The following is a 27,251-nucleotide window of genomic DNA, read 5'->3' on the forward strand; positions in this document are numbered from 1 at the left end:
TGTGGATTTTAGTATGAATATGTCAGCCTTAAGGTTATCTATAAGCTAGTGTGCTCCAGAACAATTGACAAAATTTGCATTGAGAAGATATATGCATTCAAAATTTACAGTCTCTCTACCACCAATACAGATCAGTAATTTTGATGACATCATTCTGCACTTCGGCATCTCATCAGATTCTCTGTCCAATCACATGCTCTCTAGAACTTGAAGTGTCCCGCCCCCGAGATTATAAACATCACCTTGCTGAAGTTGCTGTTGTTGTGTGAGAGAAATCATATCAGCAAGCATGGGACGTAAATGTGCCTTCCTTGAATTCATTCACTGTGAAGAAGGAGGTATTTGTGTCAGCTCACGGCTTTGTGTCAGGCATTTTTATACGGTACTAACTGTCGGGTACGGCTTAAACCGTGCTGTGAGGTAAGCGAAATGCTATTGGCTATTTAAAAAGGCGGAGGAGACACTCGATATGTTCTGCCCTGACGTCCTTTTTCAGTGGAAATTACATCGGCACATTGAATAATCCTGCTCGTTTCAAGGCATTTCACAGGGACTTTAAGGCAGACTATTTTGGAGCACAACAGCACCACCTGTGGTCATAAGAAAAGCACACAGGATGGTATGAAGAAGCGAAAAAGCAAGGCTCATTTCTTTCTAACCCAAACTGTAGATTCAAGACACGCCCCCCTAGAGTTGATCTCTATTTGGGCTGATATTTTTCAGCAGTAAGACGTAAAGTGTCATCACCAGTGCACATGAGAAGTGAAATACAGTTGTGGGTGTAATGAATGAACACAAGATGGATAATTTACTCTATCTATCTACTTTATCACCCTTTTTTTGTTGTTCAAAATGCCTTCAGAGGAGAAACTAAAAGTAGATATACACATAAACACATCTTGTCCAAATCAAAGTGACACACAAGGACAGACAACAGAATGGTGAGTTTAATAGTTTCTGATTTGAAGGAAAAGTGACAACGTTTCTGTTTACAGTGTTCGGTATTCAGAGGAAACCCGGCATGAAGCCAGTAGAACATTTACAATTCAAAAATTAGCATTCATGAATGCAGCTGCTTGTCAGCCTCTAAGTGTGTGTGTGTGTATGTGTGTGTGTGTGTGTGTGTGTGTGTGTGTGTTTGCGCAATAGTTTATACCATGTAATATAATGTATCGCCTCCCATTTAATATCACTGATAATATAGTTACATTCTGATTTGGATATCAAATCTCCTGTTCAATACCGATTTATTCTGACATTTTATAAAACTTTATATATACACATGCAACATTTTTTTTTAAAGTTAAAAAATACAACAAGGTGTTTTCCTATCAGAAAGCACTCCCTACTACATCCTTTTTAAGAAGCGAAGAACGCACAACTATACAAAGAACCGTTTTTGTTTTTTGGGGTTTTTTTTTGCATGACTGCAAAATTTACATATGAACAACATTTTGGCTGATCAACAACACTTGGTGTTGTTGCCAAGTGTTGTGTTGCTGTTGCCGCCAAGTGCCAAGTTGTCCACCCCCAACCTCCCCATCCCCGAATAACTATTCCTTTAAGAATATTGACAACATTAGGCCCTAATCCTAAAGCTGTGTCCATTTCAGAAGTGAAGAATCAACAAGGTTTTCAGGAATGACTGCTTTACAAAGCCAAGTGAACGCTTCAGATACAGAGGTATTAGTCCACACGGTCCACTGGCAAAAGTCCTGCGCATGAAACACTGCCTTATTCATTACACTCTCTCACCCTCCCTCTTTCACGCACACACACACACACAAACACACTCATTTAAAAAGCTCCTGCAGTCAGGAGTAAACTCAGTGCTCAGAGCTCAGGATTCATCATGTCTAAAGTGTGGATTGGGCTGCTGGTATGTGTGTGTGTCTGTCTGCGTGTTACAGCACAACCAAGTCTTACGACGTTTTTACTTGATAATGGTGATGATGATGATGATCAGACGGGGAAAGAGGTAAGATTTCGTTTGCAGGTAATGGGTTTACTAAATAGTGGACGGTGTGTGTGTGTGTGTGTGTGTGTGTCTTAAAGATGATATATTGATTTATGACTGAAATTAGCTCCTAAGACAAAAGTAAATAGGGGTTTTAATACCCATGTGTAAAATTATTTCTGAATCAAAATGTACTTTTTACTTATAATTGAATTGTTTCTGAACAAGTCGTTTTCATGTAGACGCAGTGAGGCCCTCAGCCTAACTGCGTACTACCTCATGAAGCTGACTGAGAAGATGATGCCAAGAGTGTGCAAAGTTTAATCAGGAATACACTTAAAAATATATATTTCATTTGAAGAACAACTGGGCAAATACTGTATGTAGCATCACATGAATATGTGCATTACATTAGAGCTCATCCATGTGTACAAAGAATATGCATCATAAATCATAATGCATCATAAAGCACTTCCTGGTTTTAGTATTTTATATATATATATATATATATATATATATATATATATATATATATATATATATATATATATATATATATATATATACACACATATACATACATACATATATATACACACACACACACACACACACACACACACACACACACACACACACACACACACATATATATATATATATATATATATATATATATATATATATATATATATCTCAAAGCAGCTTTACAGAAATATCAACATGGTATACAGATATTAAAGGTGCGAATTTATCCCAACTGAGCAAGCCACTGAGTGGCGACGGTGGCAAGGAAAAACTCCCTAATATGTTTTAAGAGGAAGAAACCTTGAGAGGAACCCGACTCAGAAGGGAACCCATCCTCATCTGGGTAACAACAGATATTGTGAAAAAGTTCATTATGGATTTATATGAAGTCTGTATGGCGTTATGAGCAGCCGTAGTCCCAGCAGTCTGGAATTAGAGAAGATTTGAGCTCCATCCAGAGGCAGAAAGGATCTGGATCTCTAGTATCTCCATAAATTCGTGTGGGGCTCGGCGAAAGGAGAGAGGGAGAAAAAAGATAATTATGACTGCGAAGTAGTAGAACAGAATCTAGTCAGGGTAGGCTTGAGTAAACAAATATGTTTTAAGCTTAGACTTAAACACTGAGACTGTGTCTGAGTCCCGAACACTAATAGGAAGACTGTTCCATAACTGTGGGGCTCTATAAGAGAAAGCTCTTCCCCCTGCTGTAGCCTTCACTATTCGAGGTACCGTCAGATAGCCTGCATCTTTTGATCTAAGTAGGCGTGGCGGATCATATAATTCCAAAAGGTCGCTTAGATATTGTGGCGCGAGACCATTTAGTGCTTTATAGGTTAATAAAAGTATTTTATAATTAATGCGAGATTTTACTGGGAGCCAATGCAGTATTGATAATATCGGTGTGATGTGGTCATATCTTCTAGTTCTAGTTAGGACTCTAGCAGCTTAACATGAGACTTAACATGAGACTTAATAAAATGTGCAATAAAAAAAGAAAGAAAAAAAAAGAAAAGAACCCTATAATCACTGATAATGTATTTGAATATTTGCTATTTTAAAATATGAATTGACTTTTCATTTCGATCGGTCTTCTAATATTATCAAATTATGAAAATCTGATGCACGAGTCCATAATCTGATGCATCGTGTGGCATGTTGTTTGGATACAGCATGAGAAAGAACATGGCATGATTCAGTGTTCAATCCCGTTTGGTCATTTTGTGAAAATGATCTCATATCCTCAAACGCTATTTAAAATTGTAACTAAATCTACGATCATTTTACTTTTGTATAATTCTGTTTGTATGATATTGGCTTTAATATAGTTTTAAACATGCTAGATGTTCCAGTGTATTACATGTTCAGGATTCAATAAATAAATAAATAAATAAATAGATAAATAAATAAGCTAATTATGGGACAGGGAAAAAAAATGCCTGTGTACTAAAAGAGTCATATGTCAGTGAGTCATACTTGTCAAGTTCATCTACATATTTACATTTTTACTCTTTTTACTCTCTTTTGTCTCATAATGTTGTTTAAAGCAAAAATGTACAATTAAAGTTGTAAAAGGCAATATATGTGTATTTTTCTTACAAACAGTGGTATACAAAAACACAATAAAAGTACACTGGCATATTCTTAAGAAGCAATACAATATATAGAAATGTATAAAATATTAAATACATGAATATGGAAAACACTCCTGAAATATTAACATGTCCTTTTTATCCACACAGAAGCCAGATCTACGGAGTCATGAGGTAGGAAATTGTCAGCTGCCTTTGCATTTCCGCCTGCTTATGGAAAGTTGGAAATGTTCAGTAGACCGCTGTATGAAATAAATACAAAATAAAATCCTGTACTTATCCTCATGTAAACAAGTCACAGTAACCATGAGCCTTTCTCTACTGGACATATTAGCCAATTAATTGGATAATACAGTATATATCATTCTGTCATTTATCACCAAAAAATCGTAATTACTATTTCCTGCTTTATATTTACTTAATTAGCTAATATGGTTACACACAATGTGGCTAATATTAGTTTAATCTTAGATCGAGATGCAGAATGTGACGATAGACTGCAAGGTGGTGTCCAGATTTGCCCACACAGTCATGACATCCACAGCTCTGAACAAGGCCAACGTCTCACAGGAAGTCTTCTTCGTGGTGGAGTTACCCAAGACGGCCTTCATCACCAACTTCAGCATGTCAGTTGCGGGCTAGTTTTTACTGCCCATAAAATCTGCTCCTAATAAATGAATCTGAGTCATGATGAAACTGACTCACGAATCAACAGTAGACAGCATTGATTCAAATCCACTTCTCACAGATGGTCCATGATTTGTTTTTTATTAAATGCTAAATACACATATGTTTTTCATGCATAATCAATATTGTGCTTTCTGTCTTGTTCATTGGTTTCAGGGAGATTGATGGAAAGACCTATGTAGGAGAGGTTAAAGAGAAAGAGAAGGCCAAGAAGGAGTATGAGACGGCTGTGTCCTCTGGACATACAGCTGGACTGGTAAAGTAAGTACATCACATGGCATTATAATGAATATGGACACTTGCATTACAACTTGATTATCATTAAAGATTTATGAGACATTATTAGAGTTTACAAAAAAATGCTCTCAAGAAATTATGGCCAACTTACAAAGAATAGACAGAACATTACAAAGATTTACAGTTTCACAGAAATTCTTACCATGCTTATTATTAACAAATCTCCAAAGTTACACAATGGACAATAAGTCACTGGTTTCAGATCAGTAAATGAGTTTGATATAGAGCCGTCATAAGTAAATAATTTATATATCTGTCTCATGGCCAGTATATATAATATACACTATAAGACAAGAGCTGGTTTGTGCTTCCACTTTGCATACTTTTAGGTAAAATAATGAAGAAACATTCCCTTTGGACAATTATAGTGTTATGTTGTTGGGGTTTTCAGAGCTTCAGGCCGAAAAATGGAGAAGTTTTCTGTCTCTGTGAACGTTGCAGCCAACAGCAGTGTCACATTCACGCTTACGTATGAGGAGCTCCTTCAACGCCGGCTTGGCAAATATGAGCTCATGACCCGAGTCAAACCCAAACAGCTGGTCCAGCACTTTGAGGTGGAGTACTAATGTGTATTTCCTTTCTTTCTTTCCTTCACTTTAAATTGGGTTTGGATTCATTCAATTTACACACTCACACCCACAGATTGTTGCTACCGTCTATGAGCCCCAGGGCATTACATTTCTGGACACGAATGTCACATTCATCACTAATGACCTGCTCCCTCTAGTGGAGAAAACAGTCACTGATAAAAAGGTCAGTCCATTATTTTCTTAAGCACCGTTTCAGCGACATTTTGGAAAACCACACAGTTTGTTAATGTACATTGGCAAGCTTATAAAGCACAATGATAAGGCATTAATGATCTGAATTAAACTTGTATATCATGATAAGTACTGTATATCGAAATGCCTCTTAATGCGTAGTATACATTGCTTTAGCAAAACATGTCTCCAACTTATAACTCCAGTAATAGAAATACTCCAGATATAGGTATAAAACTTGGTAATCAAGATGACCACACTGGATAGTCACAATCTATAGTAGATATTTACAAGAGACTATATTGTACTTCTAAATGAACTAGTATCTAATGGTTAGCAGAATATTCTAGTTAACTTTGCTATATTTGGAATATAATATATGTGTCCATGGCACAGGCAACTCCTTCTGTAGTGTACACTGTGTATTTCTGTGTATTAAGGAAATACCGTCATCTGATCAGTGCAAACATCCTATCCCATGGTATTCTTTTCCAGGCCCGTGTGTCCTTCTCTCCAACTTTGGACCAACAGAGGAAATGCCCAGGCTGTGATGGTACACTTATAGATGGGGATTTCATCATCACATATGATGTGAAACGTGAAGAGGATTGGGGTGATATTCAGGTCCAACCTCAGCGGCACTTCTGAGAAAACATATCAAGGTCAATGTATTTTTAACTCATTTTTTTTGTCCTTCTTTCGGTTTCAGATCGTGAATGGTTACTTTGTACATTTCTTTGCCCCAAGTGATTTGCAACAATTGCCAAAGAATGTAGTGTTTGTAATAGACAGGAGTGGCTCCATGGAGGGAAGAAAAATGACACAGGTACGTTAACAGATAGTGTTTGGATGTAGAACTCAACAAAGATACAGACAGTTCTTTTGTTGTTGTTGTCATTGACGTTGTTGTTGTTGTTGTTTGTAGACTCAAGAAGCACTCTTGACCATTCTAGATGACCTATATGAGGAAGATCACTTTGGTCTGGTCATATTTGACAATGAGATTAAAACATGGAGACCATCATTGAGCAAAGCTACAAAAGAAAATATAAAAGAAGCAAAACAATATGTCAGACATATAAGAGCAAGGCACAGTAAGTGTTTATAGGAGTATGATGAAGATACAGTGCTTTGAAAAAGTATTAGCTTTTTCTGATTTCTGATTTCTTATGTTTTTGTGTATATCTTATATGAAAAAATCTAAGATATAAATCAAGACTTAAATAGGACTTTTTCAACAACATGAAGTTAGTTAAAAGGTCTTACCCAATAACACACTAAGCCAAAGTTGAAAGAAATTCCAGAAATGACGCGGAAGATGGTGATTGAACACATCGGTCTGGGAAGGGTTACAAAGCTATAACAAAGTATCTAGAACTCCAAATAGTCACAGTGAGAGCCATTATCTCCATATAGAAAAATCTCAGCACAGTAGTGAACCTTCTTAGAAGTGGCCAACATTCCAATATTCCTCCAAGAGCACAGCAACGACTCATCCAGGAAGTCACAAAAGAGCCAAGGATCACATCAAAGGAGTTACAGGCCTCTCTTACGTCAATAAAAGTCACTGTTCATGACTCCACTATCAGAAAGAAACTGGGCAAAAATGGCCTCCATGGAAGAGTGGTGAGGAGAAAACCACTGCTAATCCAGAAGAACATTAATGCTCCTCTGAATTTTGCCAAAACACACCTAGATGATCCTCGAACCATTTGGGAGATTGTTCTGTGGACTGAAGAGTCGAAAGTGGAACTGTCTATAAGACAGGGGTCCCGTTACATCTGATATAAAAAAAACACAGAATTACACTAAAAAGAGCATCAATATCTACAGTCAAGCATGGTGGAGGAAGTGTGATTATGTGGGGATACTTTGCTTCTTCAGGGCCTGGGTGACTTGCAATAATTGAGGGAATCATGAATTCTGTTCTCTACAAGAAAATCTTAAAGGAGAATGTCTGGTCTTCAGTCTGTAAATTGAAACTCAAGACAATGATCCAAAGCATAGGAGTAAGTCCACCTCTGAATGACTAAATAAAAAAAAAAAAAGCAAAATTAAAGTTCTGCAGTGGCCTAGTTAAAGTCCTGACTTGAATAAATTGAGATGCTGTGGCAGGATCTTAAGCAGGAAGTTCATGCTCGAAACCCCTCCAGTGTGGCTGAACTAAAGCAATTCTGCAAAGAAGAGTGGGCTAGAATTCCACCACAGTGCTGTGAAAGACTGATCTCCAGTAAATGGGAGAGTTTGGTTGTAGTTATTGTTGCTAAAGGTGGCACAACCAGATTTTAAGTTTAAGGGGACAATTAATTTTTCACATGGGTAATAGGTGTTGGATAACTTTTTTGTGCTTCAGTAACAAAAAAATGCTGTATTGTGTGTTTACTCCGGTTGCCTTAGGTTGTTTTATGATGTGTTTTGTAAACTATTTACTATAAACTATTTAGTATGAGATATACACAAAAACACAAGCAATCGGGGCAAATACTTTTTCACAGCACTGTATTTAGCTACCCTTGTTTAATATTAAAAAACTTTAATAATTTTTTTAATGATTTTTAGTTCTTTACGTTTGTCAATGTTTGAAAAGATCTCTAAATAAGTTTATGATGGGGGGGGAAGGCTACCCCAGACTCATCTGTAGAAATATTACGTATGCTTACATTTTTTAAGTGACGGATATCAATGGAGCTGTTTTACATGCGGTTGACATGCTGAGTACAGCCAAGAGAAACAACTTCCTTCCGGACAGCAGCCCCTCCATGATCATCCTACTGACTGACGGAGACCCAACTGCTGGTATGCCTGGTTCAAAGACTCAATGTTTATTAGTGCTACGTTAAAAAAAAAACACACAAACATTTTACATACACACTATATGTGCAAAATATAAGGAATAAAACATGATCGAGCACGCTGTTATAACAAAATAATCAACAAAGGGGCATCATGACATGAAGCAGAGGTTCCTGAATTTGGTTAATTACCAATAACAGGATTTTATTTCTGTCAAACATAGCAATTTGCCAGGAACTCGATTTTTTTTTAATGATTAAAGTTTGACACATTGTACTTTTGAAGCCATATAAAGTTCATTTAAGGTAGTGGAACATTAAAACAGTTTTTAATTATGTTGGAGCAGCTGTAAACTGTCATTCACTGACCAGCCTTTTTTGGTACTCTCTTAAAGTTAATAACACAAAATGTACACAATTTGTCATATTACCAAGAAACAGAAAGTGTAAAGTCCTCTGTCCTGAAGACACTGATACTGGAGACTCTTTCTCTAAATGTTAAGTAAATGTCTCTTTGCAATGGTAAAACTTTACCATACCAAAATTATGTAGTTTTCTTAGATTATGATCTTTAACTTAGATTATATAGCGCGTTCGCCATACAAGTCTCTGTGAATTAGTTGTTACTATAGAACCAAGAACATACTAGAATGAGCGATTAGTGTTGCTTGAGTTGCTGCTAGAGAAAATGAATCAATCCGAAAAATCAGATTTAAGAATTCAAATCTGCAGCTTAGTAAATAATGTTACTGTTGTAGGACATCACAACAGAGGGATTTATATCGATGCTTCACATCGCTGCACATCTGGTTGTTTGAAATGCTGTTGTGCCCTGGAATCAGGCATAGTTTGAAACAAGTCACTTCTCACATAGCAAATGAGTGAAAGCAAATTGTTTCCTATTTCCATCTGGTGCAAATACCACCGTGATGACATGATGGCAATGATGCCATCCAAATCTCATTGCTAGAACACAGCCATCGCTCAACCCTGATAAGACCATATCTCCAGTAAGATTTGGACCAAGACGTTGGTCTAAAATTGAATGCCTTATTTTGGTTACATCATTTTTGGCCCACAATACACTTATTGGCTTCACTATAACCATATTTGGCCTGATCAGTGTTTTGTTCTACAACACCACCTAAATAGTGTATTTTGTTCCATTTAGGAGAGAGGAATCCATCTGTGATTCAACAAAATGTCCGCAATGCTATTGGCGGAAACATGAGCCTCTTCTGCTTGGGATTTGGCTTTGATGTACACTATGGTTTTCTGGATGTGATGGCCAACCAGAACGACGGTTTGGCTCGGAGAATCTACGAAGCCTCAGATGCCGCACTACAGTTGCAGGTACATAGATTGCTATGTGCTCTGTTTAAAATAATATTTGTTGGGTGTGAGTTATTATGAGGATGTCAGTTCATTCGAAAAACAGTCAAAGCCAGAACTATGACCTTGACTATGGTCTGCAATTTCATTCCGAAGGGTTTCTATAAAGAAGTGGCAAGTCCTCTCCTCTTAGACGTGAATCTGCATTACCCAGACAGCATGGAGAATTCCTTGACTACAAACCAGTTCAGGCAGTTCTTTGGTGGCTCAGAGATTGTAGTCGCTGGCCGACTGAACGACTCTCAAGCGGACACGTTTCTCATTGATGTGTCAGCCCAAATGGTGAGAGTATCCAAAAATAATTTCGAAAGGAAATGCACATATGATTATGGAAGAACAATGGTCACCCAACATCTTATACAATTAAATGAAAGTCATAGATGTAATCTCATTTATTTTTGTTTTCATTTAGCTGGGGGAGCCTTTTATGGTCCAGGGCCAGGCCCATGCTGAGGAATGGGTTGCCATGTTCCCTGAGCAAGAGTACATTTTTGGAGATTTCATTGAGCATCTCTGGGCATATTTGACCATCCAACAACTCTTGAGCAAACAGTATGATGTTTTCCAATTCCAAAGCATTACCATTAGAGAATTTGAATATGTTAACTTTTTTTATGACGGTGCTTTTGTAATCTAACACTAATGTATATTGCAAGTTTGCACTAAATTAATATTATTATTATTATTATTATTATTATTATTATTATTATTATTATTATTAATAATAATAATAATAATAATAATAATAATAACTTTATGCTCTGATAGAGACAAGTGTACACCCCAGGAATGTGAGAATGTCACCGCTGAAGCACTGGAACTCTCACTAAAATACAACTTCGTCACTCCACTCACATCCATGGTGGTCACTAAGCCGGAAACTAACACAACATCAGAAGATACATTAATTGCTGACAAACTGACAGAAGGTATGAATAAAATGTCTCATTACAATAGAATACTTCTCTAGACTATTAAATATTATAATCCCAAAATAGTACTTTTTAAAATTAAATAAATAATCCATAATAATAAAACAACAAATAGCACTCCCTCTATTGTATCTGTATTTGTATCCGTTTAAAACACATTACCTGTTCAATCGGAATAATGTTTGCATATTCAATTACATACCCAGTTGGCACACACACTGACTACACAGCATGTCTCAATCCATACGAGTATCACAGTGCTACAGCTAAGTACTGACAGCATGTGTCTCCTCATTTCATTCACAGACCAACGTCTGGACTTTCCTGATTTGCTCCAATCGCAAACACGTAACAGTTGGCTTTCTTAATAGATAACTAAGGTTAATTTGGGCAAATTGTCAAGTTTAACTATCCTCAGAAGCACTACAAAACAATATTTCTACTTCTAGACTCTGGTATAATTGCAATGGGATCTAGAGCATCTCTATCCACTGGCAGTGCATCTGTACATAATCTTTTGCACAACACTCATTTAGGTGAGATAATATGTGATCATAAATATAAAGATTTGAAGATTTTGTTTAATGACCAAAAATATAAATCAAGTTTATTTTGATCAAATAGTTATGATAGGTTCGAAGCTTAAGGCTTTGGTTGATGGAGATCCTCACTTCATCATCGAGTTGCCAGATCGGAATGATGCCCTGTGCTTCAATACTGATGATAAACCAGGCACCATCTTCAACCTAGTGAAAGATCCAGTCTCAGGTAAAAGTCTGCTGTAAGAAGTCTTACCAAGTCTGACAAAAAGAGCATTCGATGTATTCACTGATATTCACTTAATTACAAATCCACAGGATTGGTGGTGAATGGGAAGACCATTGGAGACAAGAAGGTGGAGCCTGGGAGCAAGCAGCACACCTACTTTGGTCAATTTGGGATTGTTCATGAGAAATTGGGCATCAGATTAATGGTGACAACCCAAAAGATCATAGTGTCTGAGCATGGCATAGAACAACAATTTGATTGGTCACAAACATCTAATGTTAAAGGTGTAAAGTGAGTGAGATTGAAGAATGTATTCCATCCACATGATACATTAGCACAAACATTGACTCTGGTGTTTAAAGCCCTCATAACAACACCTTTTCTCCTCTCCAGCATGGACCTTGAGGTAACCAAAGATTACCGTCTCACAGTGACCCTGAAGGACACCTTGAAGTTTATCATCATTTTGCACAAAGTGTGGAAGATGCATCCCTACCACCAAGACTACCTGGGCTTTTACACCCTGAACAGCCACATACTTTCAGAAAGAGTCCATGGTCTTCTTGGTAATTTCACCAAAAACATATTAATCTTGGATTATATATATAAAAAATAAATAAATAAATAAAAAATTGAGTTTTTTTCAAGTGCAGGCCATTCCCTCAACTAAATGACACGAAGAGTGATTGTAGAAATGCAAACGTGGGGAAAAACTGAGCTCTGGCTGGCTGTTGCTTTGAGCTTGATAGCCACCTGGCCCCTGCTAAAAACTCTCCGGTCGGAGTTGTTGAACAGTACGAAGGAGAAGGGCGGTTGATGGGTGTGGAAACATTGTCACTAGTCATGAAAAATGATGCAATCAAGCCCTTCTCTCCTTCTCTGATTAAAATCAATGGAGCTAATTGTTTAAAAAAAATAACTATTCCATGATGATTGTTTTCCACTGACGAGCTCTAGCAAAATAAAAGCAAAGCAATGAAGGTTTTGCTTTTCAGTGTGTAACATTGTCTGTATATTGCTAATGAAAAGCAATGCAGTTTGGGTATTTTTTTATATATATATATATGTTTAGCTTATGGTATTTCACATCTCGCAATATAATGGTCAGAGATTATGCGATGTTCCAGCTGTTAATGTTTTACTAGCTCTGTTGTTTTGACGAATTGACTTTTATATCAAAATGACTCTTTTCCTGCAAGTCGTATTTATGTTGGCGGAAAAAACAACAACATGATAATCACCATAACTAAATGGAATTACTATATTTATCTATTCAGTTATCTTTAATGGGGTTTTATATTTATTCAGTGTTGCCTTCTTACAGGACAGTTTTTCCATGGTGTAACATTTGAAGTTAGTGATGTCTTTCAAGGGAAAGATCCAGACAAACCAGATGCCACCATGTTTGTGAAGGGCCACAATCTCACAGTGACCAGGTAAATAAAAAATAATTTTAAAAAAGCACTCCACCAAAAGAACATATCCTATCAAATACTGTATTTCATCTTTTATGAACAGTGAAAATCCTTGAACTGCACAGGTAAGGACTTGGAAGAAAGACTTATGGCTAAATGAATTAATATTAATTGTGTGCTGTGTTACTCCAGGGGCTGGCAGAGAGACTTCAGAAAGTATATGAAGAAAGGAGAAAATGTGCCCTGTTGGTTTATTCATAACAACGGCACAGGGCTCATCGATGGAGTCCTCGGAGATTATGTTGTCTCTGGTCTCTTTACAACTGTCTGAGAGGGAAAAGGAAAAAGGGACTACAGAATTCCTGACTGGACTGTAGACATATTTCATATTTTCCCCCTTTTTTATTATTGAAAGTATGACATTTGGAATTGAAAAAGTACCTGATCATAAACCAGTATAACAGGAATGTTTCTAACAAACACTGAGAGGACTTTGTTATTGACTTTGTACGCATCTTCTTCTGATTAAACGTTTCTGATAACTGTCCAGATTAAATTGGTTTTGTGTCTGTTTTATTCATATAAATGTAGTCGGTTAATTTATTTATTTTTTTGCTCATAATGAATTGAAATTTTGTCAAATAAGCTAATTAGAAAAATTGAGAAACAAACAATGAAGCAAAATAGAAATGCAGTGATAGCAGAAAGGTGAAATAAGTATTCACTCACTTTTATTTATAAAAAAGAAAAAGAAAAAGAAAGAAAGAATTATTTACAATAAAATGCACACAGCTCACACAGTCAAACTGGGAAAAAAATATAAACCTGGGCGATATGTGCCACTTACTAATACTGCTTAAACTTACTAATGCAGTACACAGCGCAAATCTTTTGTGCCAAATTAAACATAAAACAGACTATTGATATTGGGAAAGACTGGACATTGAGCTAGCAAACAGCACGCACGATCATTGACCTCATCAGCAGAGGTCCTGTTTTATTTTCGGGCTCCTGCCGAACTACACATTCAGGACTGAGCACAGGACGCATCATGCCTACAGCGTGGACTGTGTTGCTGATCTGCATCCCTCTTTACTTATGTATACCACAGGGATCTTTTGGAGAATTAATTGTCTCAAGAGACAATGAGCAAAAGGTATGTGAGGCATTCAGTGTTAAAAGATTGGAAAATTGAAAAGATTGAAATTGGAAAGAAGCTTTTGTGTGTATGCCATTAGTGTATGTTATTAGTATATACAGTGTGGTCCAAAGGTCTGAGACCACATTGAAAATCTGGTTGTTGTTAATTATTATTATTATTATTATTATTATTATTATTATTATTATTATTATTATTATTATTATTGTTGTTGTTGTTGTTGTTGTTGTTGTTGTTGTTATTATTGTTATTGTTGTTGTTGTTGTTGTTGTTGTTAACATATGAAAACATTATGAAAATCCTAAATGTGCAACATCTTGACTATTCAATATTCAAGATGTTGCACAAAAAGCACAATCCTTGAGCTTTCAAGCTATTTCCACCAAACTCAGCACAGTCCTTCAGGCCCATCACACTGGTCAGGTCATATTTGTCCAAACTGATCGGACTCCCAGTATTCCCATTGCGGACGATGAAATTTCCCCAAAACTCCCATTCACTTACATTGAGGGAATGATCAGAGCCTGGTTCCAACTCTCAGAGCTCACTCAGACCTACACACCTGAGTGCACATGGCCTGAAGAATAAAAAGTATTGGCATGCTGCCTAGCTCCAAAAGTTTCGAGATGCTGTCTCGCTCCAAAAGTATTCGACCGCTGTCTCACTCCAAAAGTATCGGGACACCGCATGCCTCCAAAAGTATTGGGACACCGTCTAGCTCCAAAAATATTGGGACACCACCTAGCTCCACAAGTATTTGGACACTGTCTAGCTGATGGCTTGCTTTCTCAAACCAACATCAAAGTTTGTCATGACGAACTTTACCTATCTAGTTCATACTATGAGCTGAAGAGTTTTACATTACATAACTATTACTTGTCTACTTCCGCAGGAAAGTGACGCCATAAAATTTATAAAGGTATATATTTTTTTAATCAAATTACAGAAATGCAGTGAATAAATATGATAAAAAAGAAACAATAAAAGTTTGATTGTATGAGGGCCAATGTTTTTAAATACATTTTTTAACTACATTAACAAATGTGTGATGTATGCAATAATGTTATAAGGCTGCAACATGATTTTTTAAAAGAACAACCTATTATACACTTTGCTAGTAAAACACATTAAATTGTTTATTTAATAGATTATGATTATTATATGAATGCTTTCTGTCCAATTGTCTTCTAACAGAAACGAAGTGTGGACCCTGTTCAGGTAAGAATAAGAATGAGTTAATCAATACGCAGTCAGATAAGGAAGGCTGAAACAGATGCAAGTGCAGTTTGAGGTTTTACTGGAAATCAAATCCAAAACAAAAGCCAAAGGTCAGGGGCAAAATCCAATATCACAAACAAGAAGCAAACAATGTCAGAACCAGATAACAACACACGGGACACATAGCTTAGTAAGTTCAGGCAGGTACACACAGAGCGTTACTTCACAGTGAGTAATTATTTGTGAGGCCTTTATATGGTAATCTCTACAATGTTACCTGTGTAATCTGGTGACATTGAACATGACAAAGTTCATGGTTGTTGGGGAGTGTAGTTTTGGGCCGCCATCTTTGTAGGCCACAGTGTGTTTTTGGAAAGGTATTGTAGTTGGTGGTGGATGCGGGAGTTGATCCGACATACGCTAATTATTTTCTTGATTAGTTGGTTTAGGGAAATTAGTAAACATGCCAAAGTCCACAGCTATCTCTTTCAATGTGTACAGTCTTGTTTACTCTTCATTCAGTCATTTGAAATCAAATGTTTAAAATCTGGAAAAGTGTATTTAGCCCTCCTTTTATTTGCACTCTCTCAGATAGAGGTGCAGAATGTGAAGATAGACTGCAAGGTGGCGTCTCGATTTGCCCACACAATCATGACTTCCACAGCTCTGAACAAGGCCAACGTCTCACAGGAAGTTGTCTTCGAGGTGGAGTTACCCAAGACGGCCTTCATCACCAATTTCAGCATGTCAGATGTGGACTAGTTTTACTCAGTGTGTTTTATATTTAATTTAGTGTGATTTATATTATATTTATTTATATATCAGTTAATTCTATATTAAATGAAATTTGTTATTTATGTCAGTGTGCCTTTTGTCTTTTTTTTATGTGCACTTTCAAATAACTTAATATTACAATATTTTATGTTTCAGGGAGATTGATGGAAAGACATATGTAGGAGAGGTTAAAGAGAAAGAGAAGGCCAAGAAACAGTATGAGGCGGCTGTGTCATCCGGACAGACAGCTGGCCTGGTCAAGTAAGTGACAGAATTGGTCATGGATAACAATACTGTTTTTTGGTTTTTTTTGACTGAACTAAGGCTGGAATATGGACATGCACATAATAATAATAGCGTTGTATATAAAATATACATGAAATAAACACGAGGGAGACCTAGTATGAGTAATATGTAATCTTATTGAGAATTCACTGGGCTGGTGGACTGTATGAACGGATGTTCACCTAAGACACAACACACAGATAAGCAAGGCACAGGGGGATAACAATACATGTATTTGATTAAGTGCAGCAGGTCTCAGAGTGTAGGTGGAGTATGTCTGCACGCAGGCAGAAGGTCAACTAAGACACACACACACACACACACACACACACAGAGGCCTGGTGTGTATGCAGAAAACAGAAATTAAACTGTTTCATGAAAAACTATTATAGGGTAATGTGCATGCAAGCATCATTAAAAAAAAGAAATGTAGAACAAACATAAAATTTACTCATAATGTAGACATGGTGTGTTTGAAAGTGTCCTTTCTCAACGAAAATCCAGTCAGGAAGTGACACAGACAAGGTCATCCATCCATCCATCTTCTACTGCTTACTCCTTCTTCAGGGTCACGGGGAACCTGGAGCCTATCCCAGGGAACATCGGGCACAGGGCAGGGTACACCCTGGACAGGGTGCCAGTCCATCACAGGGCACAATCACATACACACTCACACACCCATTCATACACTACAGACACTTTAGACACGCCAATCAGCCTACCATGCAGGTCTTTGGACTGGGGGAGGAAACCAGACTACCCAGAGGAAACCCCTGCAGCACGGGGAGAACATGCAAACTCCACACACACAGGGCCCCGGCGGGAACCGAACCCCAGAAGTGTGAGGCAAACGTGCTAACCAATTAAGCCATAAGGGTCGCTCAATGTTGAGGTGGATCTGGAGCTTATGGCAGGAACACTGGGTGTAAGGCAGGAGCATGTCCTGTATGGGACGCCAATCACACACTCAATCCCAATTTGTACCTATTTGTACCTTTTTGGGAGGTGGGAAAAACACCCAGAAAAAACTTGCATTTCAAGTAGAGTTGTATAACCTTAACTGTCAACACATTCATAGTATGCCAAGATTCATTGTGCGTCTCATACGATGTGAATGAGAGGACGAGTCGGGTGTCATCCGTATAACAGAACAGGTAGAAGTAGTAGTGTAAATATATAATATCGCCAAGAGGAAAGGTACAAAATAAAAAGCAAATCAGACTGAGTACTGAACCTTGTGGGACACCAATGAAAATCTGTATAGAATAAATGTGGATCCAATAAAAAAAGAACTAGGATGACATTTGACTAATTATGTTACACTTTCTCTTTTCCAGAGCTTCAGGCAGAAAGATGGAGAAGTTTTCTGTCTCTGTTAACATTGCAGCCAACAGCAATGTCACATTCACACTTACGTATGAGGAGCTCCTTCAGCGCCGGCTTGGCAAATATGAGCTCATGATCCGAGTAAAACCCAAACAACTTGTTCAGCACTTTGAGGTGGAGTTCATTACCATCTACATGCTCTCTCTTTTTTTTAATCCTTCCTCTCACTCATTTTTTTTTAACAATTTAATTTTTTTTAAAAAATCCTCACCCACAGATTGTTGCTGATGTCTATGAGCCTCAGGGCATTGCATTTCTGGATGCCTATGGTACATTCATTACCAATGAGCTACTTCCCCTGGTGGAGAAAACAGTCACTGACAAAAAGGTGGGTTAGGAATTGTTTATTTCTAAAAATTTCTTTGTCTAGTCAGCTACACTGACCCGAAAACAAACCAAACAGAAGCAAATGCATGTGAAACGGCAGAGTTTTATTAACTGAAAATACCATCAATTCTGAGGCCACAGTGTCTTTGTGTTGAGGCTCCAGCTAGATTTTCCCTCCCTCCATAAGCACCCCCCCATAAGCCCCCCCCAACCCACCCGTCAGAGAGGGCTGTATAGCTCTGTGTTAAATTAGTCTATGCTTTTCCTATAAGGAGGCACACTTGTCTCTCATAATGATCTGGAGAAGCTTCCAAACACAATCTGCATATTAACTTTAAAAATGACTGAAGTCTAACTCTGAGGACAATGCACAGTCCTGATCCTGATCAAATGATCTGATCCTCGTTTCCAGGCCCACGTGTCCTTCTCTCCAACTCTGGATCAGCAAAGGAAATGCTCAGACTGTGATGGTACACAGATAGATGGAGATTTCTTCATCAACTACGATGTCAAGCGTGCAGAGGATCTTGGTGATATTCAGGTTTGGATTTCTATAAGCAGTAACATCTCTGAGTTCATGAATATCAGCAATTCTCAAACAATAGTAATTTCTCTAGTAATATCACTCTTCCTCTCTGTTTCAGATCGTGAACGGGTATTTTGTACATTTTTTTGCCCCAGCTGATTTGCCACGATTGCCAAAGAATGTAGTGTTTGTGATAGACACGAGTACCTCCATGTCTGGAACAAAAATGCGCCAGGTACAGTAAGAGAAAACATAGCAATGCTGATTTAGCAGATCCAATATTATTTACATTGTTCCCATCTGACAGACTCGAGAGGCACTGCTGACCATTCTCAATGACTTGCCTGTGGAAGATTACTTTGCCCTGGTAGCTTTTTCATCTGATGTTGTAACATGGAGACCATCATTGCAGAAAGCCACAGAGGAAAATGTGAAGGAGGCAAAAGCCTTTGTTCAAACCCTATATGCAAATGGCTGCAAGTATCAGCACAATCTTCTGATCTCTGGGTTTTGTTTTCTTTATGTAGAACTTGTTAAAAAATATATGTGAATTGTAAGTGTTATAATTTTACACCCAGAATACAAAATAGCAATGATAAGTAAGGAATAAAACACTTGGTTACTTGGCTGTAAGAGAAAAATGATCAGGGTGGTAGTGACATGAAGTGTTACCACTTACCACACTATTGGTTATTTTTCTATATTAGCACATAATTGCTTTATTTCTCACACTACACTAAGTAAGCATGTTTTTTTGTTTGTTTGTTTTACCCATTTATAGTAACATTTAATGTTATGGAATATCTACAAAATAGTTCCTTCTTGTTTTCGCTTACATAACAGGGATGAATTATATGTTATTTCAAAACTGAAATAAGATAAGATAAGATAACCTTTATTGATCCCACACTAGCGAAATTCCCTCATTACAGCAGCTCAATTACACACAAAAAAACAGATAGGAAAGAATACACATTAAATAGAAACAGAATTTAAATTATATATATATATATAGAGATAGATAGATAGATAGATAGATAGATAGATAGATAGATAGATAGATAGATAGATAGATACACACACAATAGGAATAGAAAAATAAGAATTAAAGCAGTAAAAAAAATTATTATAATAATAATGGTAATATGTACACTCTGGACACATCAATGTATGTAAAGATGAATACAAATTTGAATATATACAGATGAGTAACACCTTGTTTATATACAGTATCTCACAAAAGTGAATACACCCATCATATTTTTGTAAATATTTGATTATATCTTTTTATGTAACACTGAAGAAATGACACTTTGCTACAATGTAAAGTAGTGAGTGTGCCACTTGGATAACAGTGTAAATTTGTTGTCCCTTAAAAATACATTATCAATCAGTTATCAATTATCATAAATTGATAAGTTATCAGTTATCAATGGATAAGTTATGTTATCAATTATCAATTAATTATCAATACATTATTAATCAGTTCAATTTGACAGATAAATATATTTTAACTTTTTATTTGTTTAGGGACGAATATGAACGCGGCTGTTTTGCGTGCTGTGGACCTGTTGAATGAAGCCAAGGAACAAAACACTCTCCCAGAAAACAGCACATCAATAATCCTCCTCCTGACTGACGGAGACCCAACCAAGGGTATGTCTGTGCTAGTAATGATATTTTTTGTGATATTGTGTCTCTTGCTGGCATACAAAATCAATTAAAATGAAAAAAAAATGGTCAAATTAAAATGAGCGAGAGAGAGAGAGAGATCTAAGGAAACTAAGCACACTGAATACAGAGCCTTAGTATTTATTTTTTGAGCTGTATTTTTGGTTTTTGTTTTTATATTCTCCTAATTGATGAGATTTAATACACTGTAGAGACAAAATCTCTCATGATTCCACAACAAAGAGAAGTTTCTTTTAAAAGTATATTAAAATATCAAAATGTACCTAACCATTCATTTGTTTAGGTGAAGTGAATCCAGAAAAAATACACAAAAATGTCCAGAATGCTAATCATGGAAATATAACCATCTTTTGCTTGGGCTTTGGCTATGATGTAAAATTTGGTTTCCTGGAAGTTATGGCCAAGCAGAACAACGGTGTGGCTCGTAGAATCTATGAAGCATCAGATGCTGTGGTTCAGCTGCAGGTGAGATCTTCTGTAGATGACTCCATATTGCATTCTTGCAATCACTCCTGGCACTCATTTTTTATGATTGGGGTTTTAATCATTTTTGAAAACAATACCAGCATCATGCTTAATTACCCTTTATACTGCACTGCTGTTGAGTTCTCAGTTCTGCTTGGTCAGAAGGTGCTGATTAATTTCTATAACAACAACTCTGACAATAATTGCAGTCATACAAATTAAAAATATATATATATATATATCACCTCACACAGCTTCTTCTAAGATAAATGTCACATCACACCATGTTAAAAAATGTGTATAATTATTGATAGTGTGAAATTGTCTGGAAGATGATGGTTTTGTAGCGTATATGGAAGGAGTCTCCAGTATCAGCACTGTCAACAATCAAATGACGTCTCGAGGATGGGAGGCTCTCGGGTTGCTCAGTGTCACGACAAGCTGCATTTCTTGTTTTATTATGTTCAAGAGAAAGAGGCTGGTGAGAGAACGGCTGCTCATAGCTGCTGTAACAGAAGTGATAACAGGAACTAATTTTGTGGATATTCTGCAGTATTACCTACAAGTTGCTAAAAAACAATGACATATCATTTAAAAAACTGTCAGCATTGGCAGATTGCTCTAGTATAACAGCAACAACTTTCAGTTAATTATTTTCCTGTAACAACATGTCCTTAAATTTGAGCTTCATTTAGATCTTTATATTAGTAATAAGTACATAGTGGATCAAGTAAAATTATATATATATATATGTGTGTGTGTGTGTGTGTGTGTGTTTAATTTAATGTCTTTTATTTGACAGGGATTCTACAATGAGATTTCAAACGTCCTCCTAGCAGATGTGAATTTCCATTATCCGGACAATACAGTAAACTCTGTCACTGGCAGCCACTTTAATCAGCTGTTTAACGGCGCTGAGATTGTCGTAGCAGGTCGACTGAACGACATCGAAATGAACGACTTTCCGATCGAAGTATCCGCTCAGTCGGTGAGAGACATCAAATGGCTTCAACAGCTAATATTTTAGAAAATAGAAAGTCAGTCATTACAAATTCAACTGGTTGCACAGTAGAATTACACCAAATGAAACACAAATTTGGGAAACATTGCCCTCATGTGATCTTTCTTTATTTCTGTTTAGGTAAATAACGAGTATGTGGTAAAAGGCCAGGCTAGTGCTCAGGACTGGAATATCATCTTCCCTGACGAAGAGTACATCTTTGGGGATTTCACAGAGCGCCTCTGGGCATACCTGACCATCCAGAATCTTTTGGACAAGAAGTTAGTGTGACAATGGGCTTATTTTCTGGATTTGAACAACAGGGATTGTCTAGGTTTTTTCTTAATGAATCTGGGCTTTTATCACTATCAACATCTCTCTCAGACCTTCATTGAAAGTTTTATATTATTATTATTATTATTATTATTATTATTATGATGCTGATTTGTAGTCTAATATACAAGAGCCCCAAAACTAAATGGACAACATTTTCTGACAGAGACAAGGGTTCCCCTGAGGAGAAGAAAAATGCCACAGCAGAAGCTCTGGAGCTCGCTCTGAAATATAACTTCGTCACTCCACTCACCTCCATGGTGGTCACTAAGCCTAAAAATGAAGAAAACCAAGAGGATAAATTAATTGCTGACAAGCTGACCGAGGGTATGATACAAATACATGTTAATCTACATTTTTATTGTCTTGGTTCTTGTCTAATGACAAAATTAGTGCTCTCCAAAGTTGAACAAAAACACCGTCTTTATATTGTAACATATTTTAGAATTAACACACACACAAAAAAAAAGTATAAGATGACAGGACCATAGCAACAGATGATGTAAGACTACACAGTGCAACAATTACATACACTCACAACCACTTTAGGAACACCAGTACACCTGCTCATTCATACAATTACTCATTCAGAAATAGAACATCTCAGAACATACCAAACCTTGAGGATGATGAGCTACAACAGCAGAAGAACCACTTGACACCTGTCACAGGGATTTGAGGCCACAGTGGGCACAGGCTCATTGAAACCGGATTGGTGAAGATTGTAAAAAGACCAGGCAAGGTCATTGTTTCCCCATTATGATAGAGCTCATTGATCAGGAGCAGGCCAAGAACTGGCATGGGCTCCAAAAACTGCTGCAACCAGCCATGCTTCCACGTGTGGACCCTCCAGCTGACCATGATGCTCCATGATGTCCTCCATGGATGATCCAGAGTCTTTTGTGGAGTTTTTCGGCAGCTGCATGGGAATGACCAGAAGAGTGGGTCCTACACCTCCTCTTCTTGTCAGAGGAAGCAGGGCTTGCCATACAGTAACTGTCTCTGCATGTGCAACTGGAGTTCCAGACTGTGAGGAGAGTGATGCTGCAATGGGTCAACCAGATTCGAGACTCTCGAACTGACAACCTTTCTGGGTCCTGACACGTGGAGGTCGGCAGCTCGTTCGTCTTCATGCAGCGGCTCAAAGGCTCCCATCGGTGGTGGATACTGGCTCAATGGAAACAACTTCACACACACAATATTTCAGGGCTTTCTCCTAATTACTTTTCAAGCTCATGCTCTGGTGTGCACTATGACCACTGTTAGATCTTTCCTCACTCTCTAGTTTACAGCATTCAAGTTTTTTTCCTGAAAGAAACAAGGCACACATAAGTAAACTCTCCATGATCACACAGATGAGAAATCACACGTTACCTCCCAGTTGAACCCACCTCCACTCTGTCTGCAGCTGACATTTGACCACACCTCCCCTACCACACACTGATCAGTGCATCAGTAGTACATGTTTAATTCAATGAATAATTGCACATCGACCACAAAATGGAGGCAAAGACAGAAGCAAGTGCAGGTTACATAGTTTAATACCAAAAAGAACAAAGTTCAAACGGTAATGCAAAATCCACAAACTTAAATAGACAAAGGGCAGGCAATCAGGAAAACAGTCAAAACAAGGTTAAGCAGAAAAACAAGGTTAAGCAGAAAGACAAGGTCAACAAGCACGAGCAACCCCACCACCCAAAAAAAAAAAAAAGCCCCCCCCCCCCAACTTGATTTCAAGGCTCAGACTAGCCAGAGAGCTAGTCAAGTGAGTGTATACTTTGCAATTGCTGTGTGTGTGAGAGTCTCTTAAGTAGTGTGGTGTGATTGAGAGTGTAATTGGGAGCAGGTGTGTCTGATTAGTTCTCAAGCGAAGGTGACAGTGTGTAGCTTTGGGAGTTGTAGTCATCGGCCATATTTGTAGTTCATGGTGCATTCTGGGAAATGGAGTCGCTGTTTTGCCATGACATGACAAGCATGTTTTACATGTCACATGTGTTGCTTTACAGATGAGCGTCGGGCTGATGCACAAGGTAAGTACTGATCAACAACTACTTCAGAATATTAAGTATATCTTACTCCCAACATGAGTAAGTGTCATTTGACATGGAAAATAGAAAGCCCCTTGTTTTCATTAATATCTTTATGTTATTCTAGTTCGGATTCCTGCAACTATATCTCATCCCACTACTTCACACAGGACTTACACTTCATCATCTGTAAACTGGGGTAAATGTTACATTTATTAAGCCTTAAATCTAGTAACCTAACAACCAAGTATAAGGTAACCAAATCTCTTTTTTTTTGTATTGTTTATATAACAGTTGATTCAGACCCACACTTCATCATTGAGTTCCCAGACCAAAATGATGCATTCTGCTTCAACATCAACGACACACCAGGCACCATCTTTAACCTGATCAAAGATCCACTGACCGGTAAGTTGAAATGCAGTTTTCCAAGATTCTCTAAAATCTTTTCAAGATTCTCTAAAGTGACCATTTTCTTACAGGTATCATGGTAAATGGTCAAACCATTGGGGACAAGAAGATAGACCCTGAGAAAACAGTAAACACCTACTTTGGGCGCTTTGGAATCATTCATGCAAAGTTTGGCATCAGATTGGTGGTGACTACACAGGACATCTTGGTGTCTGAACAGGGCAAACAGGCTAAACTCTTCTGGTCTGAAAATACCACCATCAAAGGGCCCAAGTGAGTAAGACAAACACTTCAATGTGGGGATACTGGAAGGGCAGTGGTGGCGCAACAGTTAAGGCTCTGTGTTACTGATCAGACGGGTATGATTGCAAGCTCCAGCACCACCACGCTGGGCAAAGCCCTTAACCCTCCAGGGTGTTGTGTCATGACTGACCCTGTGCTCTGACCCCACCTTCCTAACAAGCTGGGATATGTGAAGAAAAGAATTTCACTGTGCTGTAATGTATATGTGACAATTGAATTTGTTTTGAAAAGATCCTAATCCTAATCCAATGATATCATTCAGGCATTAAGAGCTTCTTTGAAATGTGTAACCCAAATGAATGTGTAATATAAAGCATAATTGTAGACCCAAAACACATCCATTATTGTTTAATCAATATAGTTAGACAGTCAGCTCATTGTCAACATAAACAGTGCAATCTCCTGTATAAACCACTTATAACTAGATGGTAAAAATATCTGAGATTCATTTCTCCTTTTCTCAGTATGGACCTGCATGTAACCAAAGACCGCAGTCTTACAGTGACCTTGAGGAACTCGATGAAATTTGTTATAATTCTACACAAAGTGTGGAAGAAACACCCTTACCACCAGGACTACTTGGGCTTTTACACCCTGGACAGCCACCTGTTTTCACGAAGAGTTCACGGTCTACTTGGTAATTTCCCACCAAAGTCATTAATTTAAACATTACAGGGCATACAGTATAGCAGGAGCATCCCAGCAAACAGAGGACAACCCCGGACGTTGTGAACGTCCACTTAGGTCTGCATTTGGTCCGGTTTATAATGTTCGCTGGCGGATGTTCCAAGGAAGTCAGATTCATAACGTAAATCATAACACTACTGAATGTGTTCCTTTCAGCAAAAGTCCCCTAAGCTTCCTGAATGGCTTCGCTGGATTTATTGTGAACGTCCCCTTCAATGTCCGTAGGACATGATGGGGACCCTACACACGGACGTTCGGGGGACGTTCGTAGAGGCCATTTTGGGGACGTCCTGGGGACCTTTTTTTGTCAGCTGGGATTTAGCTAAAATTTCTTGCAGCGTAAAATTCCTTGTTTAAGAAGGCCCGTTAAGATACGCAACAAACATGACTGTTTATTTTTACTGATTAATCATTAAATTTTGTTGATGTTATTATATTATATTACACATTTAGTTTTCGCCGTTGAGGTTTTATATGATTTTTTTTTTTATTATTTATTCAGTGTTGCCTTCTTACAGGACAGTTTTTCCATGGTGTAACATTTGAAGTTAGTGATGTCTTTCAAGGGGAAGACCCAGACAAACCAGATGCCAATATGTTTGTGAAGGGCCACAATCTCACAGTGACCAGGTAATATATATATATATATATACAAAATACAAAAATCACATATCCTATGATTTCACACAAACATGTAAACATTATAGAAATGTTAAGGTAAGGCTTTAGAACTGAATGAATTAATATTAATTGTGTGGTGTGTGACTCCAGGGGCTGGCAGAAAGACTTCAGGAAGGATGTGAAGAAAGGAGAAAACGTGCCCTGTTGGTTCATTCATAATAATGGCACAGGGCTTATCGATGGAGTCATTGGAGACTACATTGTCTCTGGACTCTTCAAGACAACCTGAGAGAGGACACGAGGCTAAAATGTACCTGCCTAGATTGCAACGGACAAACACATTTTTTCCTAATTAATTACTGATCACATAGAGCTAAGGGGAAACCATCCTATTTCATTAAGATGACCTTGTTTCCTTTGAATATGTACAAGCTTGCTTCATATTAAACATCTCTGACAACTGCAAAAAAAATATGATATAAACTGCATGTCTGTGTCTTCCACTTTCGTACCAAAGTGTGACCTACAACACCACAATCGCATGATTACTTTCCCACTGAGCCACTGGTGCTAATGAAAAGCAACAAAAGCAGCCATAAGGTTCAGTAAACGATCACCCAAAGAAGAAAAAGAAAAATTAAACATAACACTGTTTAAGCATACAACCACGGGAGGCAAGTACTTTCCCACAAAGCCACGACATCTCACATGGGCAAGCCTGCTTTGAAACAATTTATCCTGGCACCCAACTACTTTGTTTGGGGTTTGACCTAAGGTATGATTTATAGGCCAATTCTTACGTCTTAACTGGTGATTCAGATGCACTGGTGCACTGGTAGGTGTGTGCCTGACAGTCATGGCTTGAGGCTTGGTTCAGGTTAGATGAATGTGTCTTTGTAGGTGATGTAAAGTAAAAGAT

At 37.7% G+C, this 27,251-nt stretch overlaps 1 protein-coding gene across 1 annotated transcript; it reads left to right on the forward strand.

Moving 5' to 3' along the window:
* Positions 1 to 1,837: 1,837 nt before the first annotated feature.
* itih3a.2 (inter-alpha-trypsin inhibitor heavy chain 3a, tandem duplicate 2) lies at positions 1,838 to 26,804 on the forward strand. The gene is made up of 43 exons (XM_017450295.3): positions 1,838 to 1,978; positions 4,225 to 4,248; positions 4,546 to 4,700; positions 4,918 to 5,022; positions 5,450 to 5,612; positions 5,701 to 5,811; positions 6,315 to 6,443; positions 6,529 to 6,645; positions 6,745 to 6,913; positions 8,490 to 8,615; positions 9,783 to 9,964; positions 10,100 to 10,285; positions 10,416 to 10,555; positions 10,772 to 10,932; positions 11,242 to 11,283; positions 11,385 to 11,471; positions 11,560 to 11,703; positions 11,793 to 11,994; positions 12,097 to 12,269; positions 13,028 to 13,139; positions 13,311 to 13,446; positions 14,071 to 14,274; positions 15,170 to 15,196; positions 15,472 to 15,495; positions 16,087 to 16,241; positions 16,426 to 16,530; positions 17,892 to 18,054; positions 18,158 to 18,268; positions 18,680 to 18,808; positions 18,912 to 19,028; positions 19,101 to 19,269; positions 20,324 to 20,449; positions 20,769 to 20,950; positions 21,753 to 21,938; positions 22,092 to 22,231; positions 22,450 to 22,610; positions 24,290 to 24,313; positions 24,438 to 24,509; positions 24,605 to 24,718; positions 24,793 to 24,994; positions 25,489 to 25,661; positions 26,230 to 26,341; positions 26,483 to 26,804. Exons 1-43 carry the CDS (start codon positions 1,853 to 1,855, stop codon positions 26,619 to 26,621), a joined length of 5,625 nt encoding a protein of 1,874 aa, XP_017305784.2. The 5' UTR covers positions 1,838 to 1,852; the 3' UTR covers positions 26,622 to 26,804.
* Positions 26,805 to 27,251: the final 447 nt, after the last annotated feature.

This window comes from Ictalurus punctatus, chromosome 21, assembly GCF_001660625.3.
Source record: "Ictalurus punctatus breed USDA103 chromosome 21, Coco_2.0, whole genome shotgun sequence".
Taxonomy (NCBI): domain Eukaryota; kingdom Metazoa; phylum Chordata; class Actinopteri; order Siluriformes; family Ictaluridae; genus Ictalurus; species Ictalurus punctatus.

Bases quoted from the DNA above. Each gene is read 5' to 3' on its own strand.
- itih3a.2 (XM_017450295.3), top strand. From the start codon at position 1,853: ATGTCTAAAGTGTGGATTGGGCTGCTGGTATGTGTGTGTGTCTGTCTG. The intron at 18,809-18,911 runs GTTTGGATTTCT...TCTCTGTTTCAG, and splicing joins AGGATCTTGGTGATATTCAG to ATCGTGAACGGGTATTTTGT. The intron at 20,450-20,768 runs GTATGTCTGTGC...TCATTTGTTTAG, and splicing joins TGACGGAGACCCAACCAAGG to GTGAAGTGAATCCAGAAAAA.